The 24,927-nt window shown below is 41.8% G+C and overlaps 2 protein-coding genes across 2 annotated transcripts in view; one reads left to right on the top strand and one right to left on the bottom strand.

The window, feature by feature from the left end:
• The window catches only part of LOC100564818 (L-gulonolactone oxidase), a 71,378-nt gene extending 56,164 nt beyond the window's left edge, over window positions 1–15,214 (top strand). Inside the window, exons 7-12 of the mRNA XM_062969351.1 lie at window positions 5,531–5,638; window positions 6,790–6,866; window positions 9,496–9,645; window positions 9,889–10,053; window positions 11,307–11,397; window positions 14,501–15,214. Of these exons, the coding sequence (XP_062825421.1) occupies window positions 5,531–5,638; window positions 6,790–6,866; window positions 9,496–9,645; window positions 9,889–10,053; window positions 11,307–11,397; window positions 14,501–14,629 (720 nt within the window). The 3' untranslated portion in view covers window positions 14,630–15,214. The remainder of the gene's footprint in view (window positions 1–5,530; window positions 5,639–6,789; window positions 6,867–9,495; window positions 9,646–9,888; window positions 10,054–11,306; window positions 11,398–14,500) is intronic.
• Window positions 12,226–24,927, bottom strand: part of fbxo16 (F-box protein 16) — a 39,127-nt gene continuing 26,425 nt past the window's right edge. Inside the window, 5 exon segments of the mRNA XM_062969357.1 lie at window positions 12,226–17,259; window positions 17,262–17,347; window positions 18,357–18,582; window positions 20,593–20,637; window positions 22,578–22,683. Coding sequence (XP_062825427.1) covers window positions 17,140–17,259; window positions 17,262–17,347; window positions 18,357–18,582; window positions 20,593–20,637; window positions 22,578–22,683 — 583 coding nt within the window. The 3' untranslated portion in view covers window positions 12,226–17,139.

Here is a 24,927-nt window from a genome sequence, read left to right on the forward strand (position 1 = left end):
TCCAGTAGTGGCTGTACTTCCTCATTCCTTTCCTCGTGTTTTGCTGGCAGTTTTATGATGTTGTAAATTAGCCTCCTGCATAAAATGTCCCTAAATTTCCCTAATTGACAGATGCAACTGTTTTTCGGGGCTGCATAGGTCAACAGCAAGCCGGGGCTATTAATGGTCAGAGGCTTAACCCGACCCGGGCTTCGAACTCATGACCTCTCAGACAGTAGTGATTTATAGCAGCTGGTTACTAGCCAGCTGCGCCACAGCTGGCTATATATATATATATATATATATATATATATAAATGTAATGTGCATAATTCCCATGGAGTAAACAACAAAACCACTGGACCAAATCACACCAAATTTGGCCATAGACATAGTCATCCAATCAATCTGCATGCGGCAGCGTGTCAACAAAAATGGCTAGGCGTGTCAGTGCTGACACGTGTGTCATAGGTTGGCCATCACTGCCCTAAGTAGTGGTTCAGAATCAGAGACTGGAAAGTCACGTTTAAAATCTGTTCACCACCACTGTTTATTATAGAGCATGAAATGTAGTCCATTGCCATTGCTCTTTCTACTGTGGATTGCAACCTTATTGTTCTCCAGATATTGCTGATCTATAACTCCAACAAGGAATTGTTAGATAGAAATGGGACAGCATTGTACACATATAAGGCAAACATTCAATGCCATAGACACATAGAACAAAGACAGAGACAGACGCAGAGGCAATTCAACCTTCTCCTGAGGGGATGTTCGATTCTGGCCACAGGGGGGAGCAGCTGCTTCATCATCCACTCTGACGGCACTTCCTCATTCCAACATCGTAAATTAGTTAAATTTGCCTCCCCACTTTATAAGTGGTACCTTATTTCCTACTTGATAGATGCAACTATCTTTTGGGCTGCTAGGTCAGCAACGAGCAGGGGCTATTTTTTATTTTTAATTGACGAGTGCTCACCCCGCCACGGGCTGGCCTCGAACTCATGACCTCATGGTCAGAGTGATTTATTGCAACAGGCTGCTCACCAGCCTGTGCCACAGCCCGGAACTAGGATTCCAGTTCTGCTCTCTTCTGAAATGGACCGGGCTAACCTAATATTTCCAGCTCTGAGTGGAAGCCATAGTAGCCTCCAAAGTTTATATAGAGACCCCGATCTCACTTTACATGTGTATCTATGTGAGAGATATCTCCTATCCAAAACCTAACAGCACCGAGCAAAGCTTCTGCAATTATTATTATTAATTATTATTATTATTATTATTATTATTATTTTATTTTTGTACCCCGCCTCCATCCCCCGCAGGGACTCGGCGCAGCTAACATGGGGCCAAGCCCAAATTACCACAATAAAGCAAGATAAAATGCATTCAGAGCAAAAAAACAAGCATAGTCAACATTACAATTACACAAAATTACACCATTTTAGACCAAAAAGCATGCACTCTGGCCATTTAGATTCTTCTTGTGTTGTTCTGGGGGTTTGTTTCCAAACCGCAAAAAGCGATCCCTGCTCCAAGTCTGTCTCCAAGTCTGACAAGGAGCGAAAGAAGAAGAGAAATCTTCTGAGCTCATTAGGAGATAAAGCAGCCTACCTGGCGCGTGGGAGAGGGAACAGAAGGGAAGATTTCCTTTTAATCATCCTTATTACCAGACCTCTTCTTGGCAGCCAACATTTGTCGTACTAATAGTCCTCAGTGACACAAAGCATTCAATACGGATTCCTTTGTTCTCCCACGCTGTTTTTTATTTCCGTCTCAAAGTGACCTCCCTTTCCTCCATCAGCGGCTTAGCTTACTTTTTCCTCCTAAAAATTAGAAACTATTTAGCAGGGCCCCAAATGTTGGATATGTGTTGATACTGGGTTATCAAATCCACGCTCCCATCTGTCTTCTCCAAAGCAAACCAGAAAGATAGTTGTGTTAAAAGGGGAAAGGCAATGGAGGTATTCCAGGCTCACTGGGCATCACTTACACCTTTGTAAGTGATGCCCAACTTTGTTTTTGTGGCTTCCACAAACTAGGTTGAATTGGTTGAGATTCGATGAGACATTCATAGACAAACTATAGCAAAATGTGCTGCAAGATGTCCCACAAAAACCAAGTTTTTGCAGTTTAATAAACTTTCCCCATATTTTTATGATACACCCAATTAGGAAATGACATTTATTAAACTGCAAAAACTTGGACATCTTGCAGCACATTTTGCTATAGCTTGTCAATGAATGTCTCATCGAGTCTCAACCAATTCAACCTAGTTTGTGGAAGCCACAAAAACAAAGTTTCTGGAGGATACCAACTTACTTACTTAGGCGATCCCTCGTAGTTCGAGGATGATGGTCTTCCAGTTGTGGGGTCCTGTGGGTGGGTTCTTAGGTGGCTGAAGAGACCTATTCTTGATCTGCATGTTCTCCCACAGTGAGGACGTCGGTTTCCAGGTGGAAGGCGGTCCCGGTCAGGGTTGGCTTGACGGGCCTTCCTCTTGGCACGTTTCTCCTTTAAGCTCTCCATTCGTGCCTCTTTGAACTCCACAGCACTGCTGGTCACAGCTGACCTCCAATTAGAGCGCTCAAGGGCCAGAGCTTCCCAGTTCTCAGTGTCTATGCCACAGTTTTTAAGGTTGGCTTTGAGCCCATCTTTCAATCTCTTTTCCTGCCCACCAACATTTCGTTTCCCGTTCTTGTGTTCGGAGTAGAGGAGCTGCTTTGGGAGACGGTGATCGGGCATTCGGACAACGTGGCCAGTCCAGCAGAGTTGATGGCAAAGGAGCATCACTTCAATGCTGGTGGTCTTTGCTTCCTCAAGCACGCTGACATTTGTCCGCCTGTCTTCCCAAGAGATTTGCAGGATTTTCCTGAGGCAACACTGATGGAAATGCTCCAGGAGTTTGGTGTGATGTCTGTAGACAGTCCACGTTTCGCAGGTGTAGAGCAGGGTTGGGAGGGCAATGGCTTTGTAAACAAGCACCTTGGTCTCTCTACGGATGTCCCGATCATCAAACACTCTGCTTCATTTGGAAAAATGCTGCACTTGCAGAGCTCAGGCGGTGTTGTATTTCAGTTTCAATGTTGACTTTTGTGGAGAGGTGGCTGCCAAGGTAGCAGAAATGGTCAACATTTTCTAACGTTACACCATTAAGCTGTATTCCTGGCCTTGCAGACGGATTAGCTGGTGACTGCTGGAAGAGCACTTTGGTTTTCTCGATGTTCAATGAGAGGCCGAGCTTCTTGTATGCTTCTGCAAAGGTGTTTAGAGTATACCAACTACTTTCAAAGGAAGGACCTGTTGTACCTCAGTGCTGGTCCACCTTGCTCTTAACACGCACTCCACCAAAGCAGACTTGATTTAAACAGTTTATTGGTAAAAGGTAGCGAAATCTGACTAAAAGGCAATAAAAGAAAGCAATAATCCAAATGCAAAAGCAGTCAGTAAAATAGAATTCAAAGTCTCAAATATAGCAAATCAGTCCTGAAAACAAGGCAGCATAATCTTCAAAACATAATCCAAAATACAAGATCCAGGCATGAACAAAGGCAAGAATATTTTTCCATGAGCATAACAAGACAGGAACTCTTCCTCCAAAGCCAACGTTGCTTCGTCTGAAATGTTTCCCTACTTTTCCCCTATTTAACCGTTCATACAAGACATAAAAGCATTCCTTTGTCCTTGGGTTCCCACACATTTACCACCTATCCTAAGAGAACATTTGAGACAAACTTTTAACCTTAACCTTGTATCCCTATCTAAAAAAGACTCCTCTGAATCACTGCCAGAAGCACCTGGCAATTGTTGATTTTCTGAATCCAGTTGATGTTCTGAATCCTGTGAAAAGTCACCATTATCACAGGCTTCTGCTTCACTGCTAGTCTGCGGCCTCTCTAACAATTCAGACTCAAAGCCTTTCACATTTCCATCTTCAGCATTTCCATGGTCAGCCTGCATAAACCCAAATCCCGCTTCATCATCAGACTGAACCACAACAGGACCACACAATTAAACAGGAAATAACACTTTCAAACCAGGAACAGAAAATGTTTCAAATTTTGTTACATAGTTCTACTCTCCAGCTCCTTCCATGCGAGATGCCTCTTTGTAAGCGTTTTGGACCCTTCTTCTGGGGTTAAACCCAGGACGTTTGCAAGAAGATTCAGCCAAAGAAGGACAGAGAAATGGCTCAGGGACCCAATGAGATATGTTGTTGTATTATCCAGAAGGCTGCAAGGTTGATAAATAGCCAAGAGAGCAGACATGATTTAAACAGCTCCGTCTTATTAATGAGTCCATCTTAGGCCGAGGAAGTCAACAACAATATCAGCCACATAAAGAATGACAACATCTCGGAATGAAATAACTCAGCGGCCTCTGTCCGTGCTCTTCCACCCAATAAATGGAGTTGGGGAGCCAGAACATTACGGTCATTATTTTGTAAAAGTGAGTATTGCCGAACTTTGAGTCTCAGCACGAAGTCCATGCTTGGTGATAGAACCAGGATCCCGTTTCATCAAGATGAAGCTCATTCACCCCATTGATTCCTGTCTGTGACCTATTGGAGCTGGGATTATGGTGCTAGAGAATTCATGGCTGTGTTAGTGAATGGTCAGTATGTTTTGGACAGCACTAACGGAGCAGAATCCTATTTAATGTCTTGTGGACTGATAGATCTATTTAAATATTTGAAACAATGTCCCGTTGAGGAAAGGAGAAAAAGGAGTCTTCCTTAGATAGAGACACAAGGTTAAGGTTAAGGGTTCGTCCCAGGCGTTCTATGAGAATCGCTAGTAAACGTGTGGGAACCCAAGGTCAGAGGAATGCTTTCTTAGCTTGTAAGCATGGTTAAATAGGGTGAAACAGGGAAAGATTTCAGACAAAGCAACGTTGATTTTGAGTAGCTTAATTCCCGTCTTGTCTCTGCTCATGGAAATGGATTCTTGTTTTGTTCATGCCTAGATTCTGTGTTTGGATTGTATTTTGGAGTTCACGCTGCCTTGTTTTTCAGGACTGATTTGCTATATTAGAGACTTTGAACTATTTTCTATATTCTGCAGATTGCCTTTGCAATTGGATTACTGCTTTCTTTACTGCTTTTTATTAAGACTTTGCTATCTTTTATCAATAAACTGTAAAAACCAAGTTTGTAGTGGTAGGGTGTGTGTTAAGAGCAAGGTGAACCAGCGCTGAGGTGCAACAGATCTGTCAATTCAAACTGCAAGAGAAAAGATTTATGTTTCAACGTTAGGAAGAATTTTTTTGACTGCAAGACCTGCTTTGGCTGGTGGTTTGCTCTCCTTCTTTTAAACTTTGAAACAGACACTGAATCTGGAGGGCTTGGATTGTGTCTTCCTGGCAAAAGGGGGTTGGACTGGATGGCCTTTGGGGTCCCTTCTAACCCAAACACTCTCTGATTCTCATCACCTGAACTGCAAGTGTTCTCAACACACATCCGGCCAACTTTGCCCCAGGAACAGAAATGTGAGAAACTGCCTTATAACTATGAAAACTCTTTTTCTCTCTCTCTTGGTTGTTGTTCTTCCCAGGTCCTGGACAATTTGGAGAGCCACCTGCAGAAGTCAGAATACTTCCGCTTCCTTTGGTTCCCTCACAGTGAGAATGTCAGTGTCATCTACCAAGATCATACCAACAAGGTGAATCCACGACTTCGCAGCCAAGGAAAGGAAGTCTGTTGGCAGAGCCAGAGGGAGGCAGGCTATAACCCTGCGTCAATTGAAATAACTGTTCGATTTATTAATTTTACAAGTTAAGAACTGAGGCTGGTGGAGTGGCTTCAACAAGCACTGCCACCGATTCACTTTGGGTTCTGCAAAATGTAGGGAATTTGGAGGCAGAAGACTTGTTTTTGTTCTTGTTATTGGGCGCATCCACACTGAATGCATGCCATGGCTCAGTGCTATGGAAACTTGAGTGTTGTAGCTTTGCAAGGTCTTGATCCTTTTCTGTGCAAGGGTGCACTGAAAGCACATTGAAAGCATGCTATGACTCAGTATATGAAAACTTGGGAGTTGTAGTTTTGCAAGGTCTTGATCCTTTTCTGCGCACAGGTGCACAGATTGCATGCTGAGTGCACATTTAATGCATGTCATGGCTCAATATTATGGAAACTTGGGTGTTATAGTTTTGCAAGGTCTTGATCCTTTTCTGCGCACAGGTGCACAGATTGCATGCTGAATGCATGCCGTGGCTCAATGCTATGGAAACTTGGGAGTTGTAGTTTTGCAAGGCCTCAATCTTCTTCTGTGCAAGGATGCACAGATTGCATGCTGAATGCACATTGAATGCATACCGTGCCTCAATGCTATGGAAACATGGGAGTTATAGTTTTGCAAGGTCTCAATTCTTTTCTGTGCTAGTGTACTGGTGTTGTTGCCTTCCCCAAACCACAAAGAGTGGTGGGTAATAAATGAAGTGTTGTTGTTGTTGTTGTTGTTATAGACAAACTACAGCTCTCAGGATCCCGAAGCATTGAGCTATGGCAGTTCAAGTGGCATCAAACTGCATTCATTCAACAGTGGAGATGCAACTGTTGTTATCTTTATCTCTATACTGCCTTCCTCCCAGGTTGGGATGAAGGAGGCTTAGAAAATTAAAATGATCATAATGCAGTGCCAAGCAATGCACAAAGGCAACTCCAAAATAGAATTAAACTATTACCAATTGAAAATATTGAAAAAACTCCCATTGGAGATGATGGACTTTGTTGAGCCTGGAAGACCCCTAAATCTGCTCAGAGGTTGGGGGGTTAATATCTGACCTGTATCTCTTTGGTGTCTCTTTCCAGCCGCCCTGCTCTTCTGCAAATTGGTTTTGGGACTATGCCATTGGGTATTACCTGTTGGAGTTCCTTCTGTGGATCAGGTGAGTTTGTGTGTATTTATCTTCTCCCAACATTGAGACTTTGGGTGGCTTGCCATGCGAAAAAGACAAATACATGCAAAAACCTGCAATGGTTTGAGTGTACAGTACTTGAAATTCTGTCCCACACTATAAATGTATTATTATTATTATTATTATTATTATTATTATTATTATTATTATTATCCCATCTTTCTCCCAAAATTGAGAATTCAGGTGGCTAAAAATGCAGAAAAGAACAATACATACAAAAACAAGCGAAGGTGCACTTCATACCCGAGATATCAAATTTATTCTGTAATATTAGTAGGCCCCATCTCATATTATTATTACTATTATTGTAATTATTATTATTATTATTAGTCATCATCATATTTTGTATCCTATCCTTCCCCCAAAATTGAGGTTTCAGGTGACATATCATGCGAAAAAGTCAATACGTGCAAAAACATGCATTGGTTTGAATGCATTTGATATCCCTTTCAAACTATAACCATATTGTTGTTGTTGATGATGATGTTGTTATCTTATCTTTCTTCCAAAATTGAGAATTCAGATAGCTTGCAATTTGGAAAAAAAATCCAATAAGTGGAACAGTGTGATGGCACGAAACAATTCACGTTAAAAAAATTTAAACTCAAGATTAAAAGCTATAGTTTGGAATACAGTAGAGTCTCACTTATCCAACATTCGCTTATCCAATGTTCTGGATTAACCAACGCATTTTTGTAGTCAATGTTTTCAATACATTGTGATATTTTGGTGCTAAATTCATAAATACAGTCATTACTACATAGCATTAGTGCATATTGAACTACTTTTTCTGTCAAATTTGTTGTATAACATGATGTTTTGGTGCTTAATTTGTAAAATCATAACCTAACTTGATGTTTAATAGGCATCTCCTTAATCTCTCCTTATTATCCAACATATTTGCTTAGCCAACATTCTGCCGGCCTGTTTATGTTGGATAAGTGAGACTCTACTGTATATAGCTCTCCAGGTCTTAATGGACTGCAATACCCATCATGCATAAGCATTGACTATTCTTGCTAGGGCTGATGGGAGTTGCAGCTCAATAACTTCTGAAAAGCTGGATAATTTTCTACCCATACTTTTGAACCACATTTGAACACACATTTCCTTCCAATATAAAACCAAGATCAGAATAGATATCTGGTCCTGTGCTGCTATCTAGTGGACAGTGAGTGAATAGAACCACTGGGAGTTGTGTTGTGTTGTTTGTATAAAAGGGCATGCAAGTCTGCTAGTTGTTTGTGTCAGATTGTAATAGGTTTCTGATCCAGAATCCAAAATCTTCCAGTTTTGTTTAATGTCACTGGATTTCTATGGCTGAAATGGTATTGAAATACTAATCTCTGATAGTAGTTTGTGTCAGATTGTAATAAATTTCTGATCCAGAATGCAGAATCTTACTTATTTATTTACAACATTTATATTCCGCCCTTCTCTTCCTGAAGGGGACTCAGGGTGGATCACAATGCACATATACATGGCAAACATTCAACGCATTTAGACATACGATATATATAGACAGACTCAGAGGCAATTGAATATTTTCCAGCTTCCTGCTTCATGAGGGTATTCTCGATTCCGGCCACAGTGGGAGCTGCCACTTCATCCACTTGTGACACCGAGTCCTTGATGGAGTACTTCCTCATACTTTCCACACGCTGCTGGAGGTTTTTATGGTGTCGTAAATTAGTTAAATTAGCCTCCCCGCATAAAGCGGCACCTAAATTTTCTACTCGACAGATGCAACTGTCTTTCTAGCTGCTTAGGTCAACATCGAGCTATGTTATTAATGGTTGGGAGCTCAATTCTGTTGGTGTACTTTTGGTGTAAGGGTGAAATGATGAATCAAGTGTTTTTTTACTGTTTGCAACTGTGTATACTGGACATGTTTTTCCAGCAATTTAAGTGTTAATAGCAGGCCAGTTTTGAGTGATAGCCTGCAAGAGCCAATAGGTCGTGACTTCCAGTCTGAGAGGATGTTTTGTCATTCTGCTGTGGAATGTGCTGTTATCGGCAGAGTGTGTGCTTCACTGATCAGCAAGGAGAGAGCATATCTCCTATGAGCGATGGACTTTACAACTTGTAAATAACTTTTGTATATAAAGTCTAAGAACCGCTGCGTTCAGCTGATTAACAACTGTGGTGTCATTTGTCGGTGCTGCTTATCAGGATGGGCAAGCAGTCTGACTGAGGATGTATTGGTGAGAGGTCTGGATCACCAATAAATCAAAGTTGTGCGGAGCTGATGATTTTTTAAAACCCACCCTGACAAATCCGATCGGGCTGCTTTCGAACTCATGACCTCTTAACCAGTAGTGATTTATTGCAGCTGGCTACTAACCAGCTGCGCCACAGCCTGGCCCAGCTTTGTGTATTGTCACTTGATTGCTATGGCTGAACAGGTATTGACACTCTTATCTCAGAAAATCCTGGTACAAGCTCAAATCATTGCACCATACTGGCTTCATCGGTTTGCGTTAGTAATTTGCAAAAAAGGGGTTCTGAAGTCTAGAAAACACAAAATAATCCTGTTTGCTAGCATTCTTCCCAGGATCTCAGTTTCCCACCTCACCCTGTTTTCCTCCTTTTCCTTTAGCACATTCCTCCCATGCCTGGTCGGCTGGCTCAACCGCTTCTTCTTCTGGCTCCTCTTCACTGGCAAAGTGGAAAACGTCAACCTGAGCTACAAGATCTTCAACTACGAGTGCCGTTTCAAGCAGCATGTCCAAGACTGGGCTATTCCCATGTAAGACGCCAAGAGCAGAGCAGAATGCAAGGCAGGCATGGGCCAACTTTGGCCCTCCTCCAGGTGTTTTGGACTCCAACTCCCACAATTCCTAACAGCCTACCGGCTGTTAGGAATTGTGGGAGTTGGAGTCCAAAACACCTGGAGGAAAGCCAAAGTTGGCCCATGCCTGGTGTAGATACACTCCACCATTGCCTCTGTTTGATAGTATCTTTATGGCTCAAACGGCTAAATCTTTCGCAGCGAGAAAACAAAGGAGGCCCTTCTGGAGCTGAAGGAGGTCCTGGAGAGCAACCCCAAAATCGTGGCCCATTACCCAGTGGAAGTACGCTTCACCCGGGGTGACAACATCCTGCTGAGCCCTTGCTTCCAGAGAGACAGCTGCTACATGAACATCATCATGTATAGGTATTTATTTATTTATTTGCAGTATTTATATTCCGCCCTTCTTTCTCACCCCAAAGGGGACTCAGGGTGGATTACAATGCACATAGATATGGCAAACATGTCAGTGTTTTTTGGTGTTAGTGTGTGAAATGTTAAATCAAATTGTTGCTGTTGGATTGTGCCTATGTGTTCCGGCAAGCTTTCCAGCAGCACAGGAGTTAATTACATGCCAGCCCTGATTGATTGCCTGCAGGGCCAATGGGTCAAGACTTCTGTTTCAACTGCCATGAACTGTGGAATGTTGGGAGTTGCCTTGCTAGCACTGATAGGAGACTCGGCTTGCTGAGAGGACACGCCATGCTTTGCCCTTGCCGGGGAACATGTGTCCTGATAGCGATGGTGTTTAGAGTTGTATATAGTCTGTAAATAAAAGTATAGTACCACTGGGATCAGCAGATAATTTACGACTGAGGTGTCGTTTTGTTGGTGCCACTTTGCTGATGTTTAAGTGGTCTGACTGGTGAGAAGAAGGTGAGAAACCTGACCCATAAATTAAGTCAGGGTGGCGATTAACACCTGACAAAACATTCAATGCCACCAGACAAACAACATACAGTATAGACACACACAGAGGCAATTTAACATTTCCAGCTCAATTCCAGTCACAGCGGAAGCTGTTGCTTTACCATCCACTAGTGACATCGAGTATTGTACTTCCTCATTCCTTTCCACGTGCTGCTGGCAGTTTTATGGTGCTGTAAATTAGTTAAATTAGCCTCCGCATAAAGCACACCTAAATTTCCTACTTGACAGATGCAGCTGTCTTTCGGGCTGCTTAGGTAAACAGCAAGCTGGGCTATTTAATGGTCAGGGGCTTAACCCGACCCGGGCTTCAAACTCATGACCTCTCAGTCAGTAGTGATTTATTGCAGCTGGTTACTAGCCAGCTGCACCACAGCCTGGCCCTAGGTATGGATCAGGTGGCCCAGAGGGAGGTGTTTATACAATCCTAGAGTTGGAAAGGACCCCCAAAGGTCACCCAGTCCACCCTCTTCTGTGACGCAGGAGTGGAAAAGCCTGACTGATGGGTATCCAGTTCAATACACTGGACTCCTAGCAGCATCTGACACTATCAAGAAGTTCTTCTTAATGTTTAAGTAGAACTTCATTTCCTCTTCTTGTCCTTCAAATGTCCCTCACGTGCTCTCAGTAGTGTTATGCAAGGGACAGAAGTTATTTATCCATCTCAATGTGTCTTCTTTGTCCTCCTTTAGACCCTATGGGAAAGATGTGCCTCGCCTCGACTACTGGTTGGCCTATGAGGGCATCATGAAGAAGGTTGGAGGCAGGCCACACTGGGCAAAGGCAAGTCCTTCAAATAGAAATCAATGTTTTTATTTAGATGTTGTTGCTGTTGTTAGTTGGTGTGGTGTAGTGCAATGCTCAAACCACCATGCTGCACTGTTTGTTTGCTTTAGGACCTGTATTTAGTAAGGCACTAAAGATCCCTGGTTCAGAACTATAAATCTCCCTCCCTAGACTGCAAATCCCAGATTCCACAGTATTCCTGTGTCACTTCAAGTGGAATCTACAGATGTAGAACTAATGTTTCCTGAGAATTTGATCTTGTGGTGAATGATATTAATCCATGATAGTACAGTAGAGTCTCACTTATCCAAGCCTCTGGATAATCCAAGCCATTTTTGTAGTCAATGTTTTCAATATATTGTGCTATTTTGGTGCTAAATTCGTAAATACAGTAATTACAACATAACACTACTGCGTATTGAACTACTTTTTCTGTCAAATTTGTTGTATAACATGATGTTTTGGTGCTTAATTTGTAAAATCATGACCTAATTTGATGTTTAATAGGCTTTTCCTTAATCCCTCCTTATTATCCAAGATATTCGCTTATCCAAGCTTCTGCTGGCCCGTTTAGCTTGGATAAGTGAGACTCTACTGTAGTTGTTCCGCAGCCTGATGGGATTTAATGATGATAAAAATATCACCTATGAATCTGCAGTATTTAATTACACTGTCTGCAATGTCTGATTAAGGATGAAGTTGCATTCTAAATTATCCATGAATAGATGGGCTCCCCGTCTATTTTATTTACTTGGAAGTAACATTTCTGATGAAATTTGAAATAATTTTTCTCTATCACAATATCAATTAGGTCTATCAAAAATGTATAGGAGGGTGATAACTTTTTTATTCAAAGTGAGGAGAGGAAGAAGGGGAAAGAGAAAGAGAGGAAGGAAATCTAAATGACATATTCAAGAAATGGATCAAAAAATTAAGAGAGCATGTTTTTCCAGAAATTTACATTTGACTTCAGAGGACAAATAACATCAAGCTGTCATTTTGATCTGTTTTCAAACCTTTTAGCGTGAGCTGTCACTTTCTTCTCCATAGGACAAAGTTCCCCATCTGCCTCTCCAGCTTTCCAAAGATAGATGAGAAACCTTCTTCCTATGTGCAGTTGTTCTAAACATGTTTCTGCATGCGTAAAACTAATTAGTTTTTTAACACAGCACCTGGGAACCTTCATTGATGAGCAAGGAGAGGAACGCAACCAATGGTGATGCTTGCACCATTTGCCCATTAATTAAGATTGTTCAGGGCAGCTTCGTTTGCCCTGCAGCTGCATGAGATCTTCCTCCCTCTCTTTCACACATGTGCGTTCCAGAGACACATATGAGGAACCCTTTCTTATCTCAAAAAGAAATCCTATGGAACTTCTGCTATTGCAAATCAGTGTCGTGTAGTGATGTGGACTAGGACTCTGGAAATCAGAGTTCAAATCCAAGTTGTCTCTGATTTATGCCAACTCTAAAGTGAACCTATCACTAGGTTTTCTGGAGATGAGAGAGTTTGACTTGCTCAAAATCACCCAGTGGGTTTCTGTGGCTAACGGGGAAACCAAAGCCTTGTCCCCAGAGCCACAGTACTATGTGACACGATTTGTTTTCCTGGGTTATAAATATCATTTCCTATCATAAAAACATGGAAAAGGTTATTAAACTGCAAAAACTTTGTTCTTGCAGGGCATCTTGTAGCACACTTTGCAATAGTTTTTCAATGAGTATTTCAGAATCTCAACCAATTCAATATAGTTTGTGCCAGCCACAAAAACAAAATTCCTGGAGTAGAATAATTACTTCAAATTAAGGAATGCACAATTAAACAAGAAATAACACTTTCAAACCAGGGACAGGAACATTTTTCAAATTTTGTTACATAGTGTAGTGCTGCCTTTTTAATGATTTTGACCTATATATATTAGAGGCTGCTGGAGAGTACTATAAAGATACTAGCTGTGCCCGGCCACGTGTTGCTGTGGCGAAGTATGGTGGTATGGGAAATAAAGTATTGAGGAATTGGTGGTAGTTAAGGTAAAGGGTAAAAGTTTTTCCCTGACATTAAGTCCCCTTCTATGAGTCCCCTTCTACACAACTGGATAAAATGCACACTGAAGTGGATTATACGGCAGTGTGGAGTCAAGATAATCCAGTTGAAAGCAGATAATATAAAATTATAAATGGGTTACATAGCTGTGTGGAAGAGTCTTGAGTCTACACTGCCATATAATCCAGTTAAAATCAGATAATCTGTATTTTACAGGCAGTGTGGAAGAGGCTTAAGTGGGGCCTAACTCTGCCTGTCCCCTGGGGTGAGTGGGTTGCTAGGAGACCAAGCTTAGCCTTCTAACTGGCAGCAATTGGATAAAAACAATTATTCCTCTCCCTCTAATTAGGACTTTATTTTTCTTTACTTTTTGTTGTATGAACCTAGAGGCATGGATGAGGGGTTGTGCTGCCAAGTTTAGTGTTTCTGGGATGTGTAGTTTTGTTGTTTTGTCCTAGGCCGAAATTTTATTATTCTTTTATATATATAGATGTGGCCTTTCAAGATATTAACATACTGCAATTTCCATTAACCCCAGTCGATAATAAGAATGAATAAAATTTCACAGTTCCACATCCTAAGGGTCGTACATTCCCGAAACCTGGTCTTTGTTAAGTTGTGAGTCCCAATAGATCTACTGAATAATTGAAACTATTTTGAGTCTGGTTTAAGAGGGAAATAATAATAATAATAATAATAATAATAATAATAATAATAATAATAATAATAATGTCATCAACATCATCATCAGGATTTATTTTCACGTCCACTTACCATCCAACAATAGATTTGGTACTTAAGCAAAGTCTATTTCCACTTTCTGACCATTGATTGAGGGTATATCAAGACCAGGCGTAGGTCAACTTCAGTTCTCAAGGTGTTTTGGACTTCCTAACAGCCTGCTGTTGACATCCAAAACATCTGGAGAGCTGAGGTTGGCCCATGTCTGGTCTACATGCATCCACCGTGGTTCTTTTTTTGGTAGGACATGGTCTGTGGATGGATGATTCAGGGAGATAGAAGGTAACCACCCTAACATTGTGTCTTTTGCCGCCAGGCCCACACATGTGTCCGGAGAGACTTTGAGCAGATGTACCCCAGCTTCCCGAAGTTCTGCGCCATCCGGGAGAAGCTCGACCCCAGAGGGATGTTCTTGAACACCTATCTGGAGAAGGTCTTCTACTGAGTGATGGGAAGAAGAAAGCAGCCAAGGAATGGAGACATCTGTCACATGGAAGACTCCAATGGTTATTTAGATATCACTTGGAGGAATGGAAACAAGTACTGGCCAGTTTACCTCCTCATTCACTTGTGTAAACCCAAATTATAGAACTGAGGTGGGTCTGAAAACCAATGAAAGACTTCGTGAAAAACTAGAACGTGTTTATGGAGGCAATTGTTTGGGCTGTGGTTCTTAGGAATTCTAATAGGTCTATTGAGTCAGATCTGTGATGGTAAAATAGTATAGATGACTTTTCATATCCATGGATCCGACCCACCACAGGTCAAAAATATTTGGGGAAAAACGTCAAAAAGCAAATCTAGGTTTTGCCTATACTATAGTGTTATAGTGTTATAGTTAGTGTTTGCTGTTTTAGCTAGGGTTTTAATATTGTGTTTTAATTTTAGTTCAGTTTTAATCATATATATTGTACCTTCCTATATGTGTATCTCTTCCCTTTTCTCTGTCGCTTCCTGTTTTTCTCTGCTGTAGTTGAGAATGATATTGCGTTAAAATCAATCAATCAATAAACTTTTTCCAATCCAGAAATTCTCTGCAGACTGGCAGCCAATGGCTTGGTGACCGACCCTGATGCAGGAACCACTCCTTTGGATTGCATTGCAATAGAATGTGTATCAATAGACTCCTTCCATCACTTCTACTTTCCTAGACACAAAGACCTGCTGTGCATTAATGCAGGGATGCATTGAAGGCATCTGGCCACATGGAGGCACACAACTCCCAACACACACACGTGTACAATACCCCAACCCATCCAAAAGCAAGTCTATGCAGCAGAATAATGCAACTTTAAAAAGAGAGTTTTGGAAAGCATTCAGCATATTGTCATTTCTGAACTGCTCGGAAGGCACAAAGCTGCCCAATGTCCTGAAGTAGAAGGCACTGTTTTATATAGAGGAGCAGAATCACAAAATTCGTGGAAAAACAATTCATATAGGTTAAAGGTTTTCCCCTGCCATTAAGTCAAGTCGTGTCCAACTCTGGGGGTTGGTGCTTATCTCCATTTCTAAGCAAAAGAGCCGGCGTTGTCCGTAGACATTCCCAAGGTCATGTGGCCACTGGCATGACTGCATGGAGTTCCGTTATCTTCCCGCTGGAGTGGTACCTATTGATCTACTTGCATTTGCATGTTTTCGAACTGCTCGGTTGGCAGAAGCTGGGGCTAACAGCATGCGCTCACTCTGCTCCCCGGATTCGAACCTGCGACCTTTCGGTCTGCAAGTTCAGCGGCTCAGTGCTTTAACACGCTGCACCACCAGGGGCTCCAATTCCTATATAAATAAAATGCAAATATTTAAACACAGGTTGTGGTGATGGACTATATGGCATTGAGGTCCCTTCCGACAATAATCAGCCTCCCAATTTACGGTTTTGATTTTTGCAGATCTGACTGTTAATGGATTTGATTGAAAATGTTTTTTCTGGCTCTTTCAGTATGACTGGAGGACTCAAGATATCTAGAGAGAATACATCTCTGGGAATGTCTAGGTTTTCTAAGATTGTCTTCAGATGGCATGGATTTCGTCTCTAGACTTGGGTCCCATCCCCATGATACTCGTTATTTGAGCTGTACAGTCACCCTTTGGTATCCACAGATTAGAGACAAGGAAGGGAAAGGTGACTGACCAAATATAGGAAAGAGCCAGAGAATTGTAAGGGGGAGATGTAAAACCCATCAGTGTGATCCTGACTCAGGCAAATTTGGAAAGACAATTGTGTTTATTCATGTCGTATGAAATGTTCTTGTTTACCATATACCCAAAATGAAAAAAAGCATTTCCCTGCTCTTCTTATTCCACATTCAAACTAGATCCCTCCAATAACAAACTATTGTTCTTCTGTGCCTTCCTGTGTTTCTGATTTATGACAATTCTATAAGGTAAACGGGGTTTTCTTAGGTTTGTTCAGAGGCAAGTTGCCTTTGTCTTCCTCTGAGACCGAGGCTCCTTCTACACTGCTGAAGTGAAATGGATTATATGGGAAGTAGACTGATATAATCATAATAATGTGGATTATTTGATAATCTGGGTTATATATGACAGTGTAGAAGGGGCCTAAGAGGGTTTTCACAGCTAAGAAGGGACTCAAACCCGGAATCATAGTCCAATGCTCAAACCACTACACCAGGCTGACTCCTATATCATACTCATAAGTTTGGGTTCCAAATCCTACAATCACTAAACAGCCCTATTGGCCACAGGGAGACTTACTTTGGAGTAGACATTGATAGCATCACATTATGAGAATCTTTGTAAGTTTCACAACAATCCTGTGAGGCTGGGGCCACCTCTTGCAATTTACATCTGAAAGCTTGTGACTTGTCCAAGGCCAAGTGGTAATAAGTTCTTAAGTGAGCAAAGGTTTAAGTCCAGGCTGTCCTTTTCGTCCGTCGTACTGGAAACAAAGACATGATCAATGTGTGGTGTCCATGGTTAATTTGACTTACGGCGGTCCTATGAATGAGAGGCCTCCAAGTCATCAATTCTTAACAGGAGAAGCTGCCTTTCGGCCACAAACATTGCATGATCCTTTTCTTTTGGGAGTTCTTTCAACGGTGATGCTGAGAAGATGGAGGAAGCCTTTCTCTGTTGTCTTGTTCCACATCAGACCCATGTCCGGACAGCGGGATCTCCCAGGGCTGGCTCTCAAAGAGGGGCGAGGCTGGAACAGGGTAAAAGATAGAACACTTAGACCCCATCTTTTGGAAAACCAGAATCTCTATAACCTTTTTGGAGAAAAAATGGCATTCACAATCATTTGAAAATCATAACCTTTTGCAAAGGTATGATTTTTCAGAGAAGAACCAAAAAACTTGTTCATGTTAAATCTTCTCTTCAGTGGCATATATGTACTTCTGCAAGGCAATTTGGTTTCCAGTTGTTAGACTGATAACCTAGTTGTCTCTGATCTGCTAGGAATAGAGATTATGCCAATACACAAAATAGAACAGTTCTTCAGAAGTGTTTTTTCAGTTGCCCAAAAACATATCTACTCTCCCATAAAAATAAAGTAGACTTCATTAAAAGTAACACATTTGGTTTACTCACAACCTTCACGTGTTCAGCATACAGGTACATAACCTGTCAATCCAGTTACAGATAGGTTTGAAGTAATCTCTGTGCAAATACCACAGGCACCTTTCTTACAATCAACAGCAACATGAGTTGCTCTTAATAGTCCAATGTCTCATGGCAACTCTGCCTTCTAAAATGGAGTCTGAGCTCTGAGCAGTCCCAGATCTGATCATGTGGTCTGCAGCCCCTCCCACAACCTCAAGAAACATAGAGTAAAGGGAAAGCTGCATACTAAAACATACATATACAATACAGTAAGCAAACAGAATCATATACAAAACAAATTACTAATGAGGTCTTGAAGAAGGTTGCTATTTCAAACACCATCTATACCACTGTTATAATGCAGATTGAACAGCATTATATGGTCAGTGTAGAGCAGGCATGGATGAACTTTGGCTCTCCAGGAGTTTTGGACTTCAACTCCCACAATCCCTAACAGCCTACCGGCTGTTAGGAATTGTGGGAGTTGAAGTCCAAAACCCCTGGAGAGCCAAAGTTAGACCACGCCTGTATTAGAGAATGCATGAAGTAACTCTTCCACTGATCATTACACTGAAATGATGTTGGATTTGGGCAGTGGGCCGTCTACTAACTCGGTGAGCTCCGGCTGGTCCGGACAAAGGCCTTCTTTCCTCTCTCGCTCAGCTTTGGGACTGGTCCCCAAACCGGCCCCGGCCGTATCCCAGCATTCCACTGGGCGCTCCGGGCGAGGGCCTTGGCCGTTGCTTTGGCCAAAGGGTAGCCGGTTGGCTCAAAGGTGGCCCAGGTGGGGCGGGAGGGAGTTTTCGGCTGCGATCTGAGATCAACAGAGAGGGACATCTAGGAAGGAAGACAGGAGAGCATAAATCCAAAGAAACCAAAGTAACATACAACTGCACTTTTGTGTTATGGCATTACATGACAGCATGCTATAAATGCTCTTCCACCATTAAGAAAACCAGACATACGAGTATCCCTGGCTAGAACTGTATTGGTTAACTCTATTAGGTGTATCTCTGCAAGGTGGGCTCTTTGAGCCCAGGGAAGTCTTGTAACTGTGCTATAATGCAAATCCCATCAGCCACAGCTAAATCTGGGATAATGGGAGTTGTAGTACAGCAGGTTTAGAAAGCTCAAGATTGGAAAAATGAATGGGTGCATACTGATAGGGAAGGATTTGGCTTCTTCATGTTGGAGGCTTGTTCAGTCCCAGTTGTATCTGGAAATAAGTAAAGCTGGACCAAAACTATACTGCCATATAATGTGGTTTGAAATGGCCTTATATGGCCAGTGCTGACTCTTAAAACGCAATTTAACTGCATTGAACTACACAATAAAAGTTTACACTGATCATCCAGCTTCAATCAGTCCCACCATCTACTAAATAAAGTTGCAATGGAAGACCTTGGCCTCCACCACACTGTCATATAAAATCCAGATAATCTGCTTTGGACTGGATTATATGGCTGAGTGGACTCATATAATTCAGTTCAAAGTAGATAATGTGGATTACTGTCTATGTTTTTAAGTTTTTTTTAACTTTTGTAAGGTGTGCATATTGTGATTTTATTGTGTTACTGTTTTTATGGATGTAATACTGTTTTGGTCTTGTCCCAGTGTAAGCTGCCCTGAGTCTTTCGGGAGATGGAGTGGGGTATAAATAAAGTATTATTATTATTTTATTGACACAAAGTCAGAGTATGACACAGCAAACGAGATATATATCCTGGATTTTGTATCACAAAATCACAGGTCAAACACTTCCCAAGTGTTTAGGACTGTGTGATGTATTTTTGGACGATGCGTGCAGATCCCAGTAAGGTGGCCTTTTGCAGTTTTTTTTTTCCGAGTCAGGAGCAACCGGAGTTGCTTCTGGAATGAGAGAATTGGCCGTCTGCAAGGACGTTGCCCAGGGGACGCCCGGATGTTTTGATGTTTTGCCATCCTTATGGGAGGCTTCTCTCATGTCCCCGCATGGAGCTGGAGCTCATCCGCGCTCTCCCCGGGTGGGATTCGAACCTGGCAGCCTTCAGGTCAGCAGCCCAACCTTCAAGTCACAAGGCTTTTATCCTCTAGACCACCGGAGGCTCCTGCCTTTTGCAGTTGACCGATCATAATTTTGTCAATGTGTATTGTTTCCAAATGCTGGCAGAGATTTATTATAAATACTGTATATAAATAATAATAATAATAATTATTATTATTATTATTATTATTATTATTATTATTATTATTATTTGCTTCGATAATCTGGACTATATGGCAGGGTAGAAGGGGCCTGAGTCTACACTGCCATATAATCCAGTCCAACGCAGATAATCTGGATTTTATATGGCAGTGTAGAAGGGGCCAAAATGAACACCAGAAAAAGCAGAAACAGTTAAGTACTTGCTGTGAACCCCACCGCGAAGCAATAAAACCGGATGACAAAGAATTAATTAATGATGACATGACTTGCGGCAATGGAATATTAAGCTGCCTCCATCGCTCTGTGAAACATTCCCAACGCAGAATCTGAATCACAGAAATGATTGCTGCAAAAGACAGTGTTTACATTTCGTCCTCCAGCTGATAAGAGGAGAAGATACACAATGTCAAAGTCAGGGCGTAGTTCCACTTAGTTTGAAAGCAAGCCATGCTGTGATTGGCAGGGGATGACAAGGCAGACAAGCAGGTGAGCATGAGAGGGCTTAAGATGTCAGGGAGGCCGGTGCTGTGGCATGACAGGATGATGGGACATTATGGCAGCAGGCAGAATGCAACCCCAACCCAACCCCAATCTGCCCCTCAGGTGTGGGCTTAGCACACAAAGGACTGAAGACAGCCAATGCTCCATCCAGCTTCCTCTACCTGGTTCCTACATTCCTGCATTCTTGGCGCCACAGCCCCGGGCTGCTGCAGGAGAGGGGAGCAAAACATTGTTAAATCCCAACGCCTGGGGAGGCTGGCGTCTGCCAAACATGACAGGAACAACAGGCATTGGATGCAGCCGGTCCCTTCCGCCTTCAAAACATCACAAGCCAAGCCAGAGGCACAGTGGAGACACGGGAACTGACAGAAATATACTTAAGATGTGCACACTAACAGAAATGGACAAGTGAACACTTTTGTTGACGACTAAATCACTGGACACATTCTTAGAAGAATAGGAGAGCTTTCTCTCAATATACATCTGAGGGAGAGGAAAAGAATTTATGTACAAGTTTGGAGGTATAAACTATTGGGATTTTCAATTGTAAATGTGAAAACAAGCAGAAGTAATTCCCTTCCCAGATATAACGTAGAAGTAAAAAATATTAAACTCAAGAGAAACCAACAAAGGGGAACAGGAAATCCTCTTTTAAAACTAATTTATGTATGTATGTATGCATGTATGTATGTATGCTTTAGAGCAGGGGTCCTCAAACTTTTTAAGTGAAGGGCTGATTCACAGTCCCTCAGACTGTTAGGGGGCCGGACTATGATGAAATAGTCCAAAATTAAGATTGTTGTTATTGTGTGCCTTCAAGTCATTTCAGACTTAGGTCAACCCTAAGTCTAAGGTTTAGGACAGAGACCAGGTCAATGACCTTGGAGGGCTTCATCCAGCCCATGGGTCTTAGTTTGGAGACCCCTGATCTAGACGATCTCATAAGACCATAGGTAAGCAAAGAGACCTCCAAAGAACATCTAGATGGTCTCATAAGAACATAGGTAAGGAAAGGGACCCTCAAAGGCCATCTAGATGATCTCATCAGTTCATCAGAAGACCATAGATAAGGAAAGGAACCCTCAAAAACCATCTAGATGGTTTCATAAGACCATAGAGAAGGAAAGGGCCCCCAAAGGCCATCTAGACAATCTCATAAAACCATAGGTATGGTTTGAGATGACCCTCAAAGGTCATCTAGATGGTCTCATAGGACCATAGGTAAGGAAAGTGACCTCCAAAAGCCATCTAGATGGTCTCATAAGGCTGTAGCTAAGCAAAGAGACCTTCAAAGATTATCTAGACAATCTCATAAGACCATAAGTAAGCAAAAAGACCTCCAAAGACCAGGTAGACTTAGTTCAACCCTAAGTCTGAAGTTTAGGACAGGGGCCAGGTCAATGACCTTGGAGGGCCGCATCCGGCCCCCGGGCCTTAGTTTGGGGACCACTGCTTTAGAGTAACAATTAGAGTAGAGGTGTATGTTGGTATGAGACGTTGTATAGTTACATAATTGTTGTTCAAATATATTATGAGTACTCATGATGCATATATACAAGCAAAAGACATATGCACAATATATTTTATGTGTTTGTGGTTGTTTTCTGTTAAAAAGTTGAATAAAAAATTAAAAATGGAGACTTGTAAAGGCACTATAAAAACAAAAGCCTAGCCAGAGCCAAATGCTCCTGTGGAATCCAATGGGGATATAGGGCAGCGCGTTTGGGATGACTATTGGAAGAATATTCTACGTCAGGAGAGAATGCTTCTGGAACATGGCCATACGGCCTGGAAGACTCACAGCAACCCAGTGATTCCAGCCATGATAGCCTTCGACAACACATTGGAAGAAAAAGCTGTCACAAACTCTTCACTGTAAGCCAGAAAGGAGCCTTTCCCCCACCCCTCCAAAAAGGTTAAAACATTCCTCCTACATTGCTGAATGGATAAAACTACCTGTAACATATCACCAAACATATGCCCAGAGGAGGCTGACCAGTACAGTCCCAAATCTGGGAGCTATGAATCCCACTGAGGAGCAACTTAAAGAGCTGGGTATATATAAGAGTAGGTTGAAAAGGGACATCTGTACCAATTTGAGTTTGTGACTTAAGTTTAGAAGGTTGACAGATATGACAATACTTGCCAAGGACTTGGCTTTCCGGAGTTTGTACGTTCCACTGTTTGGTCTCCTTTTCTTCTGAAAGGCTGCGAGGCTGAGGTCTGGGGTCAGCCCCCCTCCTTTCTTTCTGCTGCAAGTCAAAAGAAAAGATTATATATTGGTTTAATCATATATATATATATATATATATATACACACACACACACACACACACACACACACACACACACACATGCACAATGGAGGACCTTCTCACAGCGACACCAGAGTTGCCAGCTTCTGGTCAAAGGAAATTTAGTATAATGCCAAGTTTTTAACTTATTTTGTGGTTTTTCTGTACATTATGACTGTATTCTCAATTTGCTTCTGACACTATCTATCTATCTATCTATCTATATCCCATCTTTCTCCCGAAATGGAACCTGACGAGGTCAGAGTGCACATTAAAACAAAATACAAAGGCACAATTTATGTTACAAATATTTTATAAGAATTAATTATGCAAACTTTGCGTGGTCATCCACTAACAGCTTGGCACATTTGGCCTGTCTGATGTGAAAGACCCCACCAGAAACAGGGAAAGGCAGCATCATGGTGGCACCACAACTAATGTTTGTTAGTGTTGCACTGAGGATGGCAATAGCAAGTACTATTGGTATATCTTTTGTTTTGGATTGTTTCATCATGGGCAATTTATTTATTTATTTATTTGCAGTATTTATATTCCGCCCTTCTCACACCGAAGGGGACTCAGGGGGGATCACATTGTACACATATAAGGCAAACATTCAATGCCATATAACATAGAACAGAGACAGATGCAATTTAAACCTTCTCCAGCTTCCAGCTTCCCGAGGGTATGCTTGATTCTAGCCACAGGGGGAGCAGCTGCTTCATCATCCACTGCGACGGCAACTTCCTCATTCCAACGGCGGCTGGATGATTTTTATGGTGTCGTATATAAGTACATATAAGTGGTACCTAAATTTCCTACTTGATAAATGCAACTATCTTTCAAGTTGCTTAGGTCAGCAACGAGCGGGGGCTATATATATATATATGGGTGCTCACCCTGACACGGGCTGGCCTTGAACTCATGACCTCTTTGTCAGAGTGCTTTATTGCAGCTGGCTGCTAACCAGTCTGCGCCACAGCCCGGCCCCTTTTGGGGTAAAAAGCCCATGATGAGGAAATCCAAAACAAAACAAGAGATAGTGCCAGAAGATCGAATGCTCATGTATTTCTGTAGGGTAGGACTGATATTTCTGTATCCCCCAGGTGGGATGAGGAGCTGGGATGAGCACTGAAACCGAGCAGAAGGACAAACAAACAATAAAGGCCCCTTCTATACTGCTATATAATCCAAATTATCAAAGCAGATAATCCACATTATCCGCTTTGAACTGGATTATATGAGTCTGCACTGCCATATAATCCAATTCAAAGAAGAAAATCTGGATTTTATATGACAGTGTAGAAGGGGCCAAAGAGTAACTTCAGCCACAGGATCCACCAGCACTGATTTGAGTTTCGCCTACTCACAACACTGGTTAAAACATACAAAGTTTATTCTAAGCATCACTATTTTATAGCACACTACTTCTGCAGACTAAGGGCCCTTCCACATAGCCATATAATCCAGGATATCAAGGCAGAAAATCCCACAATATCTGCTTTGAACTGGGTTATTTGAGTCCACACTGCCATATATTCTAGTTCAAAGCAGAACATGTGGGATTTTATTCAGACCCTTCTACACTGCCCTATATCTCAAGATCTAACCCCAGATTATCTCATTTGAACTGTATTATATGAATATAGACTACCAGATAATCTGGGATCAGATCCTGGGATACAGGGCAGTGTAGATCCAGTTCTAGTCATCTTTATCTGAGGTCTATGTGTCAGCACAGCATGTAGTCAGAGCTCTTTTATTGTTTAAGAGGATGTCCTCAGGTTCTGGTGCTATATATAGACATAACATCTGGTTGATGGCCCTGGGCCCATAATACTGCAATTGCAGCATTTCTAACACAGCACATACAACAGAGCTCAACAAACAATGCAGGCCATGGGGAGATGTCAGCTACTGTCAAAATGGAGTTGTTCAGGCTTGATAAAACAGTTCAGCATATAGCTCAGTTTTTAATTCTTATTTTCACCAACATCCCATGGCTCTCAATTAATTACTAGGACTGGCTTGTTCAGTCAGTTTGACCTATAAATATTAAAATCAGATTCTATGTTTACTGTGTTTTAACTTTTAACATGTGTATGCTTTAATTGTGCCTCTATGAATGTATTTTATCTATGTCAGAGAGATGGATAATAAGTTGTTGTTTTGTTGTTATTACTATTATACAGCAGAAGACAA

The sequence above is a fragment of the Anolis carolinensis genome, chromosome 1 (genome assembly GCF_035594765.1).
Source record: "Anolis carolinensis isolate JA03-04 chromosome 1, rAnoCar3.1.pri, whole genome shotgun sequence".
Taxonomy (NCBI): Eukaryota; Metazoa; Chordata; class Lepidosauria; order Squamata; family Dactyloidae; genus Anolis; species Anolis carolinensis.